Genomic DNA, 18488 nt, shown 5'->3' with positions numbered 1-18488 from the left:
CTGAGGGTAAGATAACGGGGGAGGGTAACCCCCATGCAATAGATATTGGGTTAGATCCAGTATTCTGCTTGACAACTCACCATCTGGATTTACACATGAAGGAAAGCTGCTTGGGCAAGGTGCTACCATTCAGCAGCACGTTCCCTCAACTGAATGGTATTTGCCAGTGCTTCATTCGTCTCATGCCTTGCACCAGCAAATGGTTGTACAGGGGCAGGGAATTTTTGAACTTCACCATCACAAGCGTCTCAGTTGCCTTTTAAAATCAAATGAAGTGAGCACTGTATGTGGGATTGGAAATGAACAGTCTAGAACTTGTTTCATCACTGCCTCCTCTAAATGCTCTCCCACATTCTTGGAACCGCTTCAAATTGACATTAATTAGTGGACAGATTAAATGTTTGAGCTACAATTTAATCCTCCCCGGTTATCAAATATCAAGTTTTGAGACCCTGCCAGTAATTTTAGTCGAGCTGCCTTACTTTTGACAGACAAACAGTTTGACAAGTTGCCAAACTGTTAAAAGAAAGGTAGCCATGCAGAAGGGGTCTTATTAAATTTAACACAACATTCCACAGAGGACCTTGTGGTAAGCTCCCCTCATCCTTTTGAGCACACAGAATGTTCAGCCTTTGTCTCCACTCCTTATTGCGTCATTAATTCTCCTATCGAGCCTTCCCCACTCCCGCCCACCACAACCAGAACTCACCCCTCCCAACCCTGATGCACCACCCTTTCCAATTTTACTGTGCTGGTGTCAAAGACCTCAGAATCAGGCTATTCTGCCCCACAGATTCATGTCAGGTGTTCTACTCCATATAAATCTCCTCCCACCACTACTTCACTTCCTGGGGGTGGGGGATGGGGGGTGGGTTGTTACTAGTGCCCAGACAGGGTTGCCCTTCACAAAATGAAGTGGCATGCAGGTGCTGTGGGAGGAAGTTTGAGGGGAAAAAAGTGACTTTTTATTATTGTGAAACCTGTGTCATTAATGAGAAAAGACGGCACGTCTAAAAGAATGCTAAAATGGGAGAACTGATGGCAGTGAGGAGTCAGGGAAGAATGAGTCAGAGTAGCAGAAACTACAAGTCTCAATTTTAACAGGGGATTAAAAAATGTTCAGGGTAGTATCGTAGAGTTTAGGAAGAGGTGAGAATTTGAGGAGTTTTGACACGGTTGAGAACTTCAGATGAGTTTGGATGGAATAGAAAGCATTCTGAGCTGTTGTGCACTGTACATAAATCTAGCCGCCATTACTTAAGTTTTAAAAACAGAACATGATTTAATAAGGACAAAGTAAATTTAAATCAGGATATATATGCTGCATTCATTAGAAAATCACCAGCTGAAATTTATAATTTGTTACATCAAGGTTGACTGTATTGGATTTAGTCAATTCAATTCCAACAAGATGTTTGCTAGAACCCAGACAAATGGCATCAAAAAGCACTGATATTCAGTGACTCCCCATAATGCTGGATATGTTAGTGTTTCACGTACAAGGAAAACAGTCTTCATTAGTGTCTTGTCCCTTCAAGAAGTTTTGTTGAACTGAACAGAAATGGCATTCTACAGTACTTGTCTTATGGCAGTCACATGAGTATGGCAAGCTATGTAGTACACTTAATAAGACTGTTTTCAAAAGCGAATATCCCCCTATTCATACTGAACAAAAAGTAGAAGCATCCTCCCTTTCCTAGTGAACAAAAGACACATTTACATGCACAATCCTATGTGACTGAGTTACCTAAGTTACCCACTATAGTCCCACTGTTTTCATTCATCAGTGTCTAGTCTCTGATGGGGTTTATTGAACGGAATAGAATTGACAGCCTATAGTGCTCACTTCATGGCAGAATTATATGACAATGGCAAGCTATATTGTGTGGTTTGTAAGATTGCATTTTCAAAACCCAAACAAGAGTTGTAACTGAGGCATTGAGCTTAATACCATGCTGCATCCAAACAGGATCCAGAAGTGGGTGATAGGCAGAGCTTGCTTTCTAATCAGAATCCTGATTCTGTTATAGGAGCCCCAAAGCTCGCGAACACTCTTACCAAAAACACTAGAGGTCCATCATGAGAATTCAATGGCTGGACAAAATCATAATCAAGGAGATCTTTCAGTATGCTGGGCTCAACTATGTGGAGACCACTCTGCACAAAATTCAATTTTGATGGATAGGCCACGTCTCTCACATGAATGACAGAATCCCCAAGAAGATTTCTATGAGAACAGTCTCAGGGCAAACAATATAAATACACCCAATCATACATTGGACGCTTCAGTTAGAAGAGAACCTACAGGGAACAATGAAGTCACTCACAGCTTGGACCTACTCAAATAATGAGGAGTCTACAACCAAATTCAAACCAGACAGTGGGACAGTCAAGTTAACTCCTATTGATACAATGAGTTAGCCATAGTATTACATCAAAGTAAACACAAACACCATTAAAGCCGCAGTCCAAGGTCACTTTCAGGCTTTGTACAACTTCATTTAGTTGTTCACAACAAATAAATTTTAAAATAAACTGTTCTATCAGGATTTGGACAGCACTGGGAAGACCACATTTATTGTCCCTCCCCACTACCCCACAGAGATGTTTGATCATCTATTGTGATTGCATTGAACAACAGATTGCTTGATGAGCATTAAGAATCAACTATAGAGTGCGGGACCAGAGTCACATGTAGGCCAGACCAGCATAGGATTCCAGTTCGCTTCTCTGAAGGATACTAGTGAACCAGCCAGAGTTTGTACAACATTTTTCCAGTGTCAACCTGCAAATGCCCAAATTTAGCTGGACTTCAATATCACAATGTGCCATTGTGGGATTGTCAAAGCTCAAGCTCTGGATTCTAGACACGTTACTATAATGATTGTCCTCCCCTTCTGAGTCAGCACATGGCCCACTGAGTCAGATATACTAGGAAGATGTTTCAAGAAACATCCATGCCAAACCCACAACATCTGACATGCCCAGAGCAAGCCTAGAGGTGGCTATCCTCCTGGTCACTGTCAACCTTCCCTCTCAATCTTCTCTTTTTCCAACCTTCCCTCTCACCGCCTTCCCAGTTTACAACTCACCTCCACAAACCCTGCAACTCAAAGCTGCTCTTCCTGCATCTTGTCACTCATCTCTTCAGCCCACGCCCACTGTGATAGTTCAGGAGAGGAAAGTGGTGAATGGGACTTTCAGTGTGAAGGACTTTCGGTCAGCACAAATGGTGGCAACAGGAGGGGCCGTAGTGTTAGGAGGGACGATGAGTAGGAGAAATAGCAAGGTGGAGGGTCAGGGTGAGGGACAGGCAGCAAGGTGGAAGCAAATAGGAAGACTCAGCTTTTTCTTTTATGTATTTAAATTTATTTTATTTGAAAAGTTTTTGAATTACCAAAAGTAAAATTTAACAATGTAACAATGTAAAGTATTCCAACTTACATGGTACAGGTATAATGTTTTAATATAGTTTTATGAAAAACAAACTCATATTGAACCTATTGCTTTTATATTTGTTGGATTGGGTCTCAGTGGAGCGACCCAATCAGTCCCATTACCCGACACAATCATTGCAAATCCCTTGTAATGACTTGGATACCATCAACAGAATTTGATATATTGAATGTACCTATTTCCATTTGTTCTGTGCACACCAGCACACATCATTGAAAATCTTCCTCCTGCAAAAGCATATGAAGAATTTCCACCGGAAATTTTGGGTTTGTCTGAATGTTGCACCTGCCTCTGAATATGTTGGAACGTGGAGCTCTCACAAATAAGAGCGCACGCAATGGAAGATGTAACAAATTGATGGAAATAGTAGGAATAGATTCCAAGGTGCAGCAGGACCACACGCACTCCCACTGGATTCTGTAGTTGGAATCTTCACTCAAGCAAAAATGGCTTCAATTACAAGTCTTATCTGGGAAAGTACAGTGTGAACTGGAGATTTCCTTTGCCAAGTTTCCTTGCATTCGAGTATTGAACTCTGTTGAAAGGAATGTAAAACCTAATTTTGAAGCCACTCCCTTATTTCAGATACAAATCACATTGGCTAAAAGTTCACGCATGTCTCTCGTTTGTAGAATCTCCCTATCCACTTTTTTGTATCAAACAGCCTTTGTTTTCCCACATGTCCATTCTCCATTATATCTGTCTATGATATCCCTCTAAATGTCAGTCATTTTTGCCAAGGATTTGGTCAAACCACCCAAATGCAATTTTGTTTTGATGGACCAAATATTTTGCCTGCATACCAATATTCCAATGGGAGGCCTGAAAACTGAAAAGGCCTCATCTGCTGGGTAAAGTAAACCACTATGGGAAGACAACAGGAAATGAATAGAGGAGGAGTACTTGGAATGTAAAGAGGCTAATACGTCAGTTCTTCTGATAGTTGCCAGCCCCTGATCACTACCAGCTGTTGTGGTTTAGTCAACCCCTTGTTATTGTGCTATTTAGTGAATACTCTTGTCATTCCTGATCACTGCAAACTGCACACATAATTTTTTTCTGGCTGATCTTTGAAGTGCTAACCATTCAAATAGATTTCTGCAATGAAGTCTGCAATCAATTGACCCAGAGATGAGCTTCTGACCTCATATTTGCACCATCATTAATACTGCCTGTTTCCATCTCTGTGACATCACTCAACTACCTATCTCAGCTCACGTGCTCGTGAAACTCTAATCCATGGCTTTGTTACCACTAGACTTGAAGCACCCTGGGATGTTTCATTACATTAATGTTGCTACATAAATACATTTTTTTTTGCTATAATCATCCTTGAGAATGGGACTTTAACGCTGAAGAAACTCTTTTTGTTGACCTCTTCTATTTGTGTCAGCTCCAAGTTCCAGCATATTCAGAGGCAGGTGGGACATTCAGCAGCATTCAAGGTATGTCATCTCCTTAAAGAGTGAAAGCTTTTGTTTCAATTTAGATTTCAGAAAGTCCAATGGTGCAACTGGAAACGATGGCCAAAGGCCTATTTCACAAGATTTTCAAGGGGGAATTTAAAGGCACAGCTCCTCATTAAAACACAGCCTCACCATTGTGATCAAAAGGTCAGTGGAACAGAACTCCACTAGATACTCCATTACAAAATTATCCTCACAGCAGCCATCTTAGAGCTGGAGGGAGTTGATACCAGTGGTGCACCAACACCAATTCTTACTTTGATGAGTGGCTAGGATTTGGGATTCGCTGCCTGAGAGCATGGTGGAGACAGATTTAATCATGACTTTCAAAAAGGAAATTGGTTAATTACCTGAAGAGAAATAAATTGCAAGGTTACAGGGAAAAGGCAGGGAGAGGAGGGCATGGAATGGGACTAAGTGAGTTGCTCTCACAGAGGGCCAACAAATATGTGATGGGCTGAATGGCCTCCTTCTGTGCTGTAATCATTCTACTATTGCTATCCTTCTCTCTCGTAGGGATATCAATCACTTGGTTGTAAAATTATCTTTTCCCAACACCAGGCAGTCACACTTCGGTAGGAATTCTCAACAAAGGCTTGCTTCAAGCAAAGTTAGCCTGCAAGTTGTTTTTCTTCCGAGCGTCAGTGATAATGACCTACAGAGACTGGTATGTTTGTGTCACAGGATTGTCAGTGCTCAAAAAAAAGAGCTGGATGCCTGTGCCAAATACTGACAGCAACTGGTAAGGATGTTAACTTTTCAACACTACGCCTTCTGTCCATTTGGCTAAAACCATCAGTGCCTCCAATGGCGTGAGAAACCAAACCAATCATTGCCATTCCTGTTGTGACACTTTGTACAGACAAGTGATCCTGCCTCATACACAAATGAAAGTTGGAAATTTGGGTCTCCAGTGATTGGGTTTCCATGTCTGTGGGTTAATAATACCTGGCATTATCATTTGGAGCATAGGACTTTGGGTCAAGAGAAACCTAGTGGTGGCTGACCACACTGAGACATTTCAATCATTGCTGCTGCCAGGGTGTGCCTTTGCTGGGGTTTTAGAAAGCATAAAGCAGACAGGGTGAAGGAGAAAGTGTTAAAAAAGTAAAAAATCATCCTCTCCATCTTGAGAGGGGATTTTTGAATTGGCTCCTTTCCAAATACACTCGCAAAGACTTGCCAGGTGTCTCGGCCAGGAATGATCTACTTGGCTGACGGAGTCAATGGGACCATCTCCAGCCACTACCATTGAGAGGAGCAGAGACAGCTTTCTAGCCTGGGTCCTCGTAACAATTAAAAAGGTTAATCTTGAACAATATTTCAAGTTAAAGTATGACCACAACAACAACAACTTGTATTTATATGGCACCTTTAACATCATAAAATGTCCAAGACACTTGACAAGAGAGGTTTGCAAACATAATTAAGCCACAAAAGGGGATATTAGGTCAGACGATCAAATACTCAGTCAGAAGGTAAGTTTTAAGGAACATCCTAAAGGAAGAGAGAGAGAGAGAGACAGAGACACATTAGGTTTAGGGAGTGTAGGACCCCAAGCTGCTGAAGGCATGACCGCCACTGGTGGAGCGATTAAAATCAGGGTGTTCAAGAGGCCAGAGATAGAGGAGTGCAGGGATTGTGGAGGGTTGTGAGGCTGGAGAAGATTATAGAGAGGGGAAGGGATTGAGGCCATGGAGGGATTTTAAAATAAGGACAGGAATTTTAAAATTGAGACACTGCTTGTGAGGGAGCCAGCGTGGATCAATGAGCACAAGGGGTAAACATTTTGCTGCAAATTAAGACAAACAGCTTTAAGGCCCCAGATTCCCAGAAGCAAGGGCAGGCACCATCAGCCAAATTTAGTGAAGTCAGTTCACTGGGCAAACTAATCAAGGCATTAAGTGAGGTTGGACCTTCATTTCACTCTGCATTCTTTTCTATATCTTTGTTATATTACCAAATTCAATTCACAATGGGGAGTGTTCTTTAAATGTAACCAATACGGACAAATGAGAAGGCATCCTGCGGCTCCAATAACAATGAGGCCTAATCTCTCTTTCCAATTTATTGCTATAGGGCTGCCAGACCTCAAACTCTACTGGGAACCATGAGCAATTACCTCACATAAATAAAACCCAATTTTCATCTCAAAAATCTACATTGTCTGTTCAGCACATGTTGAAAACTCAAAAGAGATGTGACCTTTACCCTGTCTGACAGGCACTGGTGACAAACTGTTTTAATTCTTTCCAGGCCACTAAATGTTTGAAGACATATTTACACTTCCATTGTTACGTGAATTTAGATTGTTCAAGACAAACTTCATTACCAAACAAAGCCACAGAATCAATTATATTTTCAGCACAACTAAAAACAAAGATTGAGAGGGAGTTATATGAGTCAGTTATATCTGAGTCATAATTTTTTTTACTTGTTGGCATTTGTGAAAATACTTTTTTTTAGAAAAAGACACTTTTTCTTCGCTTTTTATAGACTGGATCAGAGAGGGTTAGACAGAGTTCTGATTTTTTTATTAAATGTCGTCCAAACAGCTGTAGGGTTAATACCATTTCACTTGGAGTGCCAATTGTTACAAGAACCCATCAGCAGCTAGTCAAAGCTCACTCTCACTAATTGAGAAGGAGAGGCATAGAATAATATTCTTGGCTCACCAATTAACCAAAAACAAAAGCCTTATCCTCATGGCATGCTGTTTGTTAGAACCAACTGACAGGCACCAATTGCTCCACATCAGCAGAGCTTCAAAAAGATTTTGTCTATGCATTTTATATGCTTTAAGAGCCTCTGGCAAATGTACGAGCTAAGGTGTATTGGATTGGCCACCAAATCCCATGGATCTGACCACTGACACATGCAGAACAAAATTACCCATCTGTTCCAGAGAATAGAGGTGCCTTATTCCACATATTCTACTTTACCTGTACTGCCATTAGCTAGCCCCATTTGGGGTGGAATGGACCTCAGAGGAACTTCGAACCCGCCTCATTAATGACAGAAGCTCAATGTTACATGCTTTAGGGCTAAAGGGTTATTTTGCTGCTTATCAATGTGAGGGATGCTGTAGGGCTGGAGAGTGGAACCATTTCCCAATTTGGGCTCCCATTTTGTCAGGTCTGCTGCCCATAATGTTGCAAAGTATTTATAAGACAGAAACAGGCCATTCAGCCCATTGTCCATGTTGGTGTATCTGCTCCACTTGAGCCTCCTCCCACCCATCAACATACCATTATCTCACTTCCCCGTAAATATATCTCCGCACTATTTGCCTCAACAACTCCTTGTTGCGAGTTCCATGTTCTAACCACTCTCTGGGTAAAGAAATTTCTTCTGAATTGTCCAATTAGATTTATTTGTATATCTTGTATTGATGGCCCTATAGTTTTGGTTTTGTCCGCAAGTGGAAATATCTCCTGCACATCTAGCCCACCTGTCATAATCTTGAAGACCTCAGCCTTCTCTTTCCTGGAGAAAAGAATCTCAGACTGTTCAGCCTTTTCTAATAGTTAGAACCTCTCAGTTCAGCTATTATGATGACCAGAACATAATGAACACGCTGCTTCTCTTTTTAAAATGAAGAAAGATTATGGAATTCTTTATATCATTGTGAAGTTAGTGTTTGTAAAATTATAAATACTGGTAAAATGCTAAGAGTTGTAAAAATTGTCCATTTAAAAGTTGGTTTAGTTTTGTCTGTGTGCTGGGAAACTGCAGGTGCAAGAATCCAGTACAAATTGAAACATTGTATAGAGAGGCAAAACAACAGGGTTGCTGTGGTAACAGGCTTTAGCAGTTGAATCAAAAAATGTTTTTGAATGTTAACCAATCAATTTAAAATAAGCATTTGAATCACATCAGCCTATCGGATCTGAATTTGGTGCTTTCATAACCTGCAAACCAATCCTATTGTGCAAATTTTGCTATGCCATTGAGAGTATAAGAACATAAGAACATAAGAAATAGGAGCAGGAGTAGGCCATCCAGCCCTTCGAGCCTGCCCCGCCATTCAATAAGATCATGGCTGATCTGTCGTGGCTCAGTTCCACTTTCCCGCCCTCTCCCCATAACCCTTAATCCCCTCTCTTATCAAAAACTCATCAACCCGCGTCTTAAAAATATTTAGCGAGGCAGCCTCCACCACTTCAACGGGCAGAGAATTCCAGAGATTCACCACCCTTTGAGTGAAGAAATTCCTCCTCAACTCCGTTCTAAACCGCCCCCCCTTTATCTTGAGGCTGTGCCGCCTAGTCCTACTGTCTTTTTTGAGCGGGAAGAGTCTCTCCACCTCTATCCTATCCATCCCATTCATCATCTTATATGTCTCAATGAGATCTCCCCTCATTCTTCTAAACTCTAACGAGTACAAGCCTAGTTTATTCAGCCTCTCCTCATAGCTCAACCCCCTCAACTCCGGTATCAGCCTAGTAAACCTCCTCTGCACTCCCTCCAAGGCCAAAATATCTTTGCGCAGGTGCGGCGCCCAAAACTGCACACAGTACTCCAGCTGCGGCCTCACCAATGCCCTATACAGCTGCAGCAAGACCTCCCTACTTTTATATTCAATCCCCCTCGCTATGAAGGCCAGCATCCCACTCGCCTTCCTGACCACCTGCTGCACCTGCAAGCTGGGTTTTTGCGACTCATGCACAAGGACCCCGAGGTCCCTCTGCACCGTCGCCTGCTGCAGTTTTTCGCCACGTAAGTAATAGTCCTTCCTACCATTTCTTCCTACCAAAGTGGACCACCTCACACTTGCCAACATTAAATTCCATTTGCCATTTCCTGGCCCATTCGCCCAGCCTATCTAGATCCTTCTGCAGACTCTCCACACCCTCCGCACAATTTGCTGTTCCACCAGTCTTGGTGTCATCAGCAAATTTCGACATCCTACACTCGGTTCCCTCCTCCAGATCATCTATATAAATGGTAAAAAGCTGAGGCCCCAGCACCGACCCCTGGGGCACTCCACTAATCACCATCCGCCAATCCGAATAGCACCCGTTGACCCCCACTCTCTGCCTCCTATTTGACAACCAATCCTCTATCCACGCTAACACCCTACCCCCAACTCCATGTCCCTCGACCTTCTGCAATAACCTCTTGTGAGGTACTAGGGCCAGAAGCCGGAAGACGACTGCCAGCCAGCAGTCTGCCACAGCTAACAGCTAGGCAGAGAGAGAGAGAGAGAGAGACACACACACACACAGACAACTCTCAGCCATTGTAAAAGCCACATTTTATGTCATCACAGACCAGCAGAAGCAAAGAAGAAAGATTCCAGGAAGACTACAAACCTGATTGACATTTGAGAGTGACTATAAAAATTCTATTTTTTTTATTAATAAGTGGGAATTGTAATTATCCAAACAGCATTCCATTAGAATAGTATTTGATTCAGTTTGTTAATTTAGTTAACCTGTTCATTGTTGGTTAGAAACTAAAGTAATACTTGTTTCTTTTAGAGTGTCTCAGGGAGTTATTTTTGATCTAACCACTAAAAATTGCCGTAGGCAGACCGTACTATTTTTCACATGCTGTTTAAAGTGAAGTACTTATGAAAGGGAAGTACTTATCTTTGAGTGGTTGTGTTAGTTCTGAGAGAGGAGATTACGCCCCCCTTCGTAACAATATCCAACTGCATTAGCAGACACAGCCTCATCTGAAACATGGCACCAGCAACACTATAGGATCTCCTTCAGTCCTGGATTGAAGTGTCAACCTAGATTATGCACTCAATCCCTGGATATTTTACTTTAATACTTAAAATGTTGAAAGAAACTCAGTTTGATGGCTAATGTGTTAAAATTTAGCAAAATCCACGTTCCATAAGCCATTCTGATAATGCCGCCTAAAATGGCCATGCAAAGCAAAGGGTTAAAGTAGATTAGTCAACAGATAGCCATCATGTTCAGCTGACAGCTGTTTGACCTGTGGAGTGCTACATCCTGCTTCCAGTGAACAGGGGGAAACAGCTAAACTTGGAACATGAATCACAGCCTTTCCCTAACACAGACAGCCCAGCAAATATTTAGAGGTTCCAAACAGTTAGTGTCCCTCCCCACAATGTAAAAGAAAATGTAAATGATCACAGAGGACGTTTCATCCTGTCTGCTGCTCTGAGACACTTAGTTAGAGCTCCTGAGGTTTTACTGTCTCTGATGCTAAGTCATAGGCATGGTAGCACAGTGGTTAGCACTGCTGCTTCACAGCTCAAGGGACCTGGGTTTGATTCCTGGCTTGGGTCACTGTCTGTGTGGAGTTTGCACATTCTCCTCGTGTCTGCATGGGTTTCCTCCAGGTGCTCCAGTTTCCTCCCACAGTCCAAAGATGTGCTGGTTAGGTCACCATGCTAAAAATTGCCCCTTGGTGTCCTGAGATGTGTAGATTAGTGGGGAAATATGTAGGGATATGGGGGTAGGGCTTGGGTGGGATTGTGGTCGGTGCAGACTCAATGGGCCAAATGGCCTCTTTCTGCACTGTAGGATTTCTATGATTCTATAAATTCAAGTTATTGAAAATGATTTGAATTTCAATTGTGACTCTGTCCAAAATGTTTTGGGTTTTTAAATCTGGTTTTATTTCAACATACCAGTGTACATAATTCCCGTTAACAATTAAAGTCCTTAAGCTAAGAAGCATTCCTTTATGGAAACATTTTTATGAACACCCAGAGTTTAGTTAAATATTGATTTTATTGAACACTTGTGGTGCATATGTGACTCATTAGAGAGTGCTAGCCCTTTGACAGGATGTTGGGTCACACATGTTTAGGTCTATATTACCCTGAACTCCACTCTTCTCAAGAGTGGAGATGATTTTCTGCAGGTTTTTATAAAGAAAACTAGTCTGGCTCCTGCACCGAAGAGTTGGAAACATGCTGTGATGAAAAAAAAATAAGTTTATTTAGAAGCGGTTTATTTTACATCAAGACAACTTAAAGGGGCATTGTCTTTCTTGAAAAAGAATGTTCATCGAACTATTTTTCTTTTGGTGCACTACCATCAAAGAATTGAAGCAAGGCTGAATGCTGACATAATCGGGGTTATCATGACATGTTTGTAAGCAAGTAAGTTATTGTGATCTGGAACACAATGCCTGAAAAGGCATATGGATGCAGATATGGGAATGGTTTTTTAGCAGAGAATTAAATAAGCCTAGCTAAGGGAAAAGAGCAAGCAAGTGGGATTAATCAGCCAACTCAACCAAAGTGCCAGCACAGACACAGTGGGCTGAATGGCCTTCTTCTGTGATTCTATGAAATAAAAATTAGTTTGCTGGCCACTTGTTTTCAAATTCTTTATGCAAATTGTCCCTGGCAAGGAATGTTGAAACTCTTTCCATATCAGGCACTAGTTGCCAGCATAAAGCGTAAACGTAAAGATGTAAAGTGAAGCTACCTCTACTTCAAGAATAGGCCTCACTCCTGATCTCAAAAAAATGGCACCTGTTGCTCCAACATCGCACTTATCCATTTTCCACATCAGCCATCATGTAGTCTTGCTCAGCAACTGCCTTACAACCAGCTATCAAAGATTTTCATTCTTTCAGTCTTGGGCTGAAATCTTGACTACAGCACAAAAATCCTTGCTGATACTTTAGTTCAGCACTGAGGGAGTGGGTGCTATCTTTTGGACGAGACATTAAAATGAGACCCTGCCTGTTTTCTCAGGTAAATGTTAAAGATCTCATGGCACTATTTTGAAAAGAGAGGCGGGGGGGCGGGGTTCTCCCCTAGTATCCCGGCTAATATTTATTCTTCAGTCAACATTACTAAAATCAGATTATCTAGTCATTATCACACTGCTGTTTGTGGGAACTTGCTGTGTGCCAATTTGTTACGTTTCCTACATTACAGCACTTTGAAAGCACTTCACTGACTGTAAAAGGCTTTGGGATGTGAACAGCGCTATATAAATGCAAGTCTTTCTTTAATCAATAATTACAAAGATCACATCACAAACCAAACATGAAAAAAATGGAGCAATGGTCACAGGATATGTATTCATGGAAGGTGCTATATAAATACAAGTCCTTCTTGTAATATATACGGTATAGCTCAAGATATACTGAAAACTCAGCCAGGTTGGTTCATTTGCTGAGCTGGATATAATAACATTTGGAAACTGGGTATGCAAACTTGCCATGTTGAAATGACACCCTCCAAATTGTGGAGGTACCACCACCGGGTAAAGGACGCCATTGCAATTTGACAAATTCGTACAGGATGTCTCCATTAGGTTTAGAATGAAAATACAAAAAAAAGGGGAGAGAGTGTGTGACTTTAAGATGGACACTGAATTACTTCTGCAGCTTTGGTCTGATTTTCCTGTACCCTCAACTCCAGCTTCACTTGAGATCTACACTTAACTGGCTCCCTCCGGCATGGAAGATGGGCTAGAATACTGGCAATGGCTCTCGGTTAAGCAATACATCAATTTAAAAATGTTCATCTTTTGGTTTTAAACTCTTCCATTGGCTCCCTTCCCTGTCTCTGTAAACCCGTCCAGCCCCACAACCCTCAGATATCTGTGCTCCTCCAATTCAGGCCTCTTGCACATCCCTAACTTTACTTGCTCCACCATTGGTGGACCTGGGGCCTTAAGCTCTGGAATTCCCTCCCTGAACCTCTCTCTCTTCCTTTTAGACACTCTTTAAAACCCTCATCTTTCACTGAACATCTTATCAATTGCCCTAATATCTTTAACGGCTCCACCTTCACCCCATTTCCATTTATTTTATTTCATCCTATTCATCCATTTTATCATCCTACTTTCTCACCTTCATTTTTCCACTTTACATTCCAGCTCTTCTTCTTGCCTCCTTTCATCAACCACCCCTCCACCACCTGTCCTTCAGGGCAACTGCCATATTCCTCAGGCAGTCCTTTAACAATCTGCACCTCTGTTCTGCCATTCACACGTTCTGATCACTTAATGGCCAGTTCTTAGCACCTCCTCAGACTTCTGTATCCTCATTTACATTCCCTTCGTCCTATTCCACACCCCCCACCCCCATAGTATAAATCTCTGCTGATTCTCTTTGCTCTCAGCTCTCACGCTTTGGGGTGGCACGGCAGCACAGTGGTTAGCACTGCTGCTTCACAGCTCCAGGGTCCTGGGTTCAATTCCCGGCTCGGGTCACTGTCAGTGTGGAGTTTGCACATTCTCCCTGTGTCTGTGTGGGTTTTCTCTGGGTGCTCCGGTTTCCTCCCACAGTCCAAAGACGTGCAGGTTAGGTTGGTTGGCCAAGCTAAAATTGCCCCTTAGTGTCCTGAGATGCGTAGGTTAGAGGGATTTAGTGGGTAAATATGTAGGGATATGAGGTTAAGGCCTGGGTGGGATTGTGGTCAGTGCAGACTCGATGGGCCGAATGGCCTCTTTCTGTAATATAGGGTTTCTATGATTTCTCTGACGAAGGGTCATCCAGACTCAAAACATTGGCTCTATTCTCTCTCTACAGATGCTGTCAGACCTGCTGAGATTTTTCAGCATTTTCTATTTTTGTTTCAGATTTCAGCATCTGCTCTTTTGCTTTTATCTCTAATGGCTTGGTATTTTATTTGACAGCATTCTTGTGATACATCTTGGGTGTTTTACTATGCTAAAGAACATTATATAAATGCAAATTACTGTTATTCATTGCAGATGAAAGTTTTGATGCATTTCTATCCTTGCTTCAGGAGTCGCACTTCACCATCACACCGGCCAAAATTTGCTGTCATGCTTAAAAAATAAATTGATTAAAAGGAGTTTAAATTGATTAAACATTTCCTGTTCTGACGGAGGAGGAGCTATAAACAGAAAATGCTGGAAACAATCAGTAGATCTAGCAGCATGTGCAGAGAAAGATAAAGAGTTAACATTTCAGGTCAATGACCCTTCATCAGAATTTATTTCACCAGTTCTAATGCGTCATTGACCCATTTCTCAGATGCTGCCTGAGTTGCTGAGTATTTCCAGCATTTTCTGTTTTTATTTCAGATTTCCAACATCTGCAGTATTTTGGTTTGGGGCTAAACATTGGTCTATGAGAAGGTTGTTAAACAATTAGTCTCTGCTTGACCTCAGGATATGTCCATTCATGGCAATTACACATTTGAGGGCAGGCAAGAGAGCTCAAACACACAAACACTTGTCACATTGATGGGTCTTTGCCAGCATTAGATCTAAAACCCACAAAGCTCTGGGACCCAATATTTAATCAGACCCTGATACCAGGAACAGGGGCATCATCTCCTCTCCATGGAGAGGCAGCTAAAGGAGGCATCGTCCCCACCTCCTGAGGTAACAGCCACACTAATGTTAAATGGCAATGCACCAGCCAGCCACCCAACAACGTGGTTTCCTGCCCATGAATGCGCAGAGATCAGCAAGGCAGCTTCCGAAAGACTTTCAATGGGGCTAACAATAAGAGACACAAATTGCATTATTCAAACATGTGCACTCTGGTGTTGTTCAGTTGCTCCATGTATTATCCATGGGGGTCAATCTCTTGCCGGTCCAGCATATTACAGACTGGCTCTGTTTATAGAGGGGACACCTTACTTGGTATGGCTAGATAGTGTGGGTGCAGTGTGATGCAAGCAGGAGCCCTGAAGATTGTGCAATTTCCACTGCCACCTAAGAAACCAGCACATTAGTACGCAGAACACTTTGAACAGATTATTAAGTATGTGGCCTTTTCCTTGACATCGGAGGCAGCGCATTCCAGGAAGATTTGAGGAGCTCAGTGACTGTAGCCAGAAAAACATTCGCTGCATAATCAGATCTCAGACTGCAAGGACCTGCACACAAATTGTTACTTTTCTATTCAACATGCTTGGAAAGGAGTCCCTGATAAGCCCTCTCAATGAGCATCACAAAGCAAAGCACAACTTTTTCTATTTTGTGGCATGTTTAGTTTTGTCTCACACTTGACACAACTGAATGGTATCAAGCTGGTGCTTGCATGCGGCATTAACTGTATTTAAATCTCTGCTTGGTCCCCTTCCCACAAAAACAATATTTCCAGAGATTTTGATGAGGGCTGCACCCCTGTAAAATCCCTCATAAACTTCCAAAAAGCAGCAAGTTGGCTTCATCACTTCTCCCTGTCACTTTCAGTCCATGTTCTTTATTTGGCTCCTCAAGGTTACCAAGTTTGGTAAATAAAACATTAACAATTCATGTGTTACCAGACAATTACAGTTACTTGACCTTTGCCCTCCTCGCCTAGCCATACATTAAAAAGCAGAATGCTCCCAGCCAGTGGTTTGGATTGAAAACAAGTCTAGCAGGACAACAAAAATAAAAGAAAAAGTTAAATTTATTCAACATGATAGATGGCTTGTTGTCTCACTCCGCAGAAGACTGAAGGAATGCAGGGGCAAAGTTACAGTGTAATTGTAACAGTTTCAACATAATAGCTAACGCACTAAAAAGAAACGACACACATACACAGGATGGTATGAAATACCTTTGTGAGCCTCATGTTTTCTTCTTTCCTCCTCGCAGATTCATCTGGGGGCCCACACAACTCCTTCCCGCAGCAATCGAGACTTAGAGCACAGCCCATACAGCTCTCTCTCTCTGATTGCAGCTCTGCTCGGACTCCCGGGGAGATTTTTTTATCCGTCCTCCCTTCAGAGAAGGAGTTTTACTTCTTCTGGCACCGCCTCTATTTACCGGCAGCTCTGGTCACAGTACAACATACTTTCCTCTGGCCAGATGTGCTTGAGCTTGGAGGGAGGAGGCTGCTGTTCCCTTCCCCACAAACAGGTGTCAACAAACTTAGCCGACTGGGATATTAGAAGCCTCAGCTGCATTGACTGGAGCTCGGGAATTTCATAACACAGCCATCAATCAAAAGAAAGGATGACGACATGCTGGGAGTATTTAAATTCAATAAACTGAACTTTTTTCCCTCACTCTTTCCAGTCTCTTCTAGGGATCCTGCAAATGATTATTTAAATGAGAGCAGTAGTTGGAACTAGCTCTGATCCAGAGCCGAGGAGTCTGCCTCAGCTACTACTCGGTCCCGGATGAGGAGAAGCAACTGCTCGAGCTCTTCCCGCCCTTTATTTGGCACGTGGGCGCAGCACCTTCGGAAGACCGGCGAGGCGGTGGCGAGGGTGCTGAGGAAATTTGCCAAGGCGCAATCCACTTCACTTTTCTGGAGACCGTTCTCCCTCCAACAGAGAGAAGTAAAGGGAGATAAATCATGAGGGGTTTTGGTCGACTAAAGTAGGAGAAACTGTGACATTGGGAACGGGACTGGGGGGGGGGGGACGACCCAGATTTAAGGCGATTGGCAAAAGAACCTGAGGAAATCTTTTTTTAAAAAGCAATGCAGCAAATTGTTATGATCTACCATGCACTCCCTGAAAGTGTAGTGGAAGCAGATTCAATAGTAACTTTCCAAATGCCTTTGCAAAGCTAGTGAGAAAGAGCAGGGGCTATGGAACTCATTAAATAGCAGAGACATGATGGGCTGAATGGCTTCTTTCCATACACTTCCATTCTATGTCAAAGCACCCCCCCCTTTTCCACACCTTTCTAACTGTCCCCTTTCCATCTACTTTCTTATTGCAGAGGTGTCCCCTTTCCATCTACTTTCTTATTGCAGAGGTGTCCCCTTTCCATCTACTTTCTTATTGCAGAGGTGTCCCCTTTCCATCTACTTTCTTATTGCAGAGGTGTCCCCTAGCTACTCTACATCACTAGAATTTAACCTCCTCCACCACCCCCTGCCTCCCTCTCTCCCTCCTGCCCCCCCCCCACCCACCTCCAGCAAATCTTCATCCAAAATCTCAGTTATGTGCCCCCATGTGCAGAGAGGAATTATGAATAGTGTTGGTAACAGCAGAAGGTTTTATTCAGAGACCTCCATGGAGTCTCACTTGACAGGAGCTAAGCTCAGAAAAATGGCATCTTTGTACAGAAACCCTTTCTCTAGCCCATACCCCTTTCTTTGAGTGCACATTTGCTATGTTCACCCTCCACTGTCGCATATCTTTAAATCTGAGATTAATAGATAAAAGTGAGATAGATAGATATGGAGTGAGGCCATAGATCAGCCATGATCTCATTAAATGGCAGAACAGGCTGAATGGGCTACTCCTGTTCCTATGATGTTGCTGACTACGACAGAGGGAAGCTATATAACAGTAACTTACATTTATTTTTGTTGTTTCTCTTCCCTAGTGGTGCACAAGTCTGTTCCCATAGCGAGGTTTCTTCCTGGACCAGGGTCTTATAGCTTGAGGGGTGCCACTCTGCATCAGCCATGGCTGACCAGGCATCTCTCCCATTCTTATTGCCTGCCAATTGGTGTGTTTGGGAGGATTTGTAGGTTGACACTGAACCTGTTTAGCTGCATTATGAGAGCAGCTTCCTGAGCTACCAAGTCTTAGGGTGGGACTCAAACCCAGAGCTTCTGACAAAGAGGGGTACTACCCACAGCGCTACAAGCTCTACTTGCATATATAATGACACCTTTTAATGTAGCAGTATATCCCTGGGCACTTCATCACAGGAAGAGTAGGAAACAAAATTTCATACCAAGGCA

General features: G+C 42.6%; 1 protein-coding gene across 4 annotated transcripts in view; it reads right to left on the bottom strand.

Annotated features, from left to right (window-relative positions):
* The window catches only part of LOC145361876 (tensin-2-like), a 314264-nt gene extending 297083 nt beyond the window's left edge, over positions 1-17181 (bottom strand). For all 4 annotated transcript variants that reach the window (XM_080217864.1, XM_080217866.1, XM_080217865.1 and 1 more), the window contains exon 1: positions 16398-17181. In XM_080217864.1, coding sequence (XP_080073990.1) covers positions 16398-16496 — 99 coding nt within the window. In that variant the 5' untranslated portion in view covers positions 16497-17181. The remainder of the gene's footprint in view (positions 1-16397) is intronic.
* Positions 17182-18488: the final 1307 nt, after the last annotated feature.

The sequence above is a fragment of the Carcharhinus amblyrhynchos genome, chromosome X (genome assembly GCF_965287045.1).
Source record: "Carcharhinus amblyrhynchos chromosome X, sCarAmb.v2.hapA, whole genome shotgun sequence".
NCBI lineage: Eukaryota > Metazoa > Chordata > Chondrichthyes > Carcharhiniformes > Carcharhinidae > Carcharhinus > Carcharhinus amblyrhynchos.
Note: the sequence above shows the minus strand (reverse complement) of the source record. Positions and strands in the feature narration are given on the sequence as shown.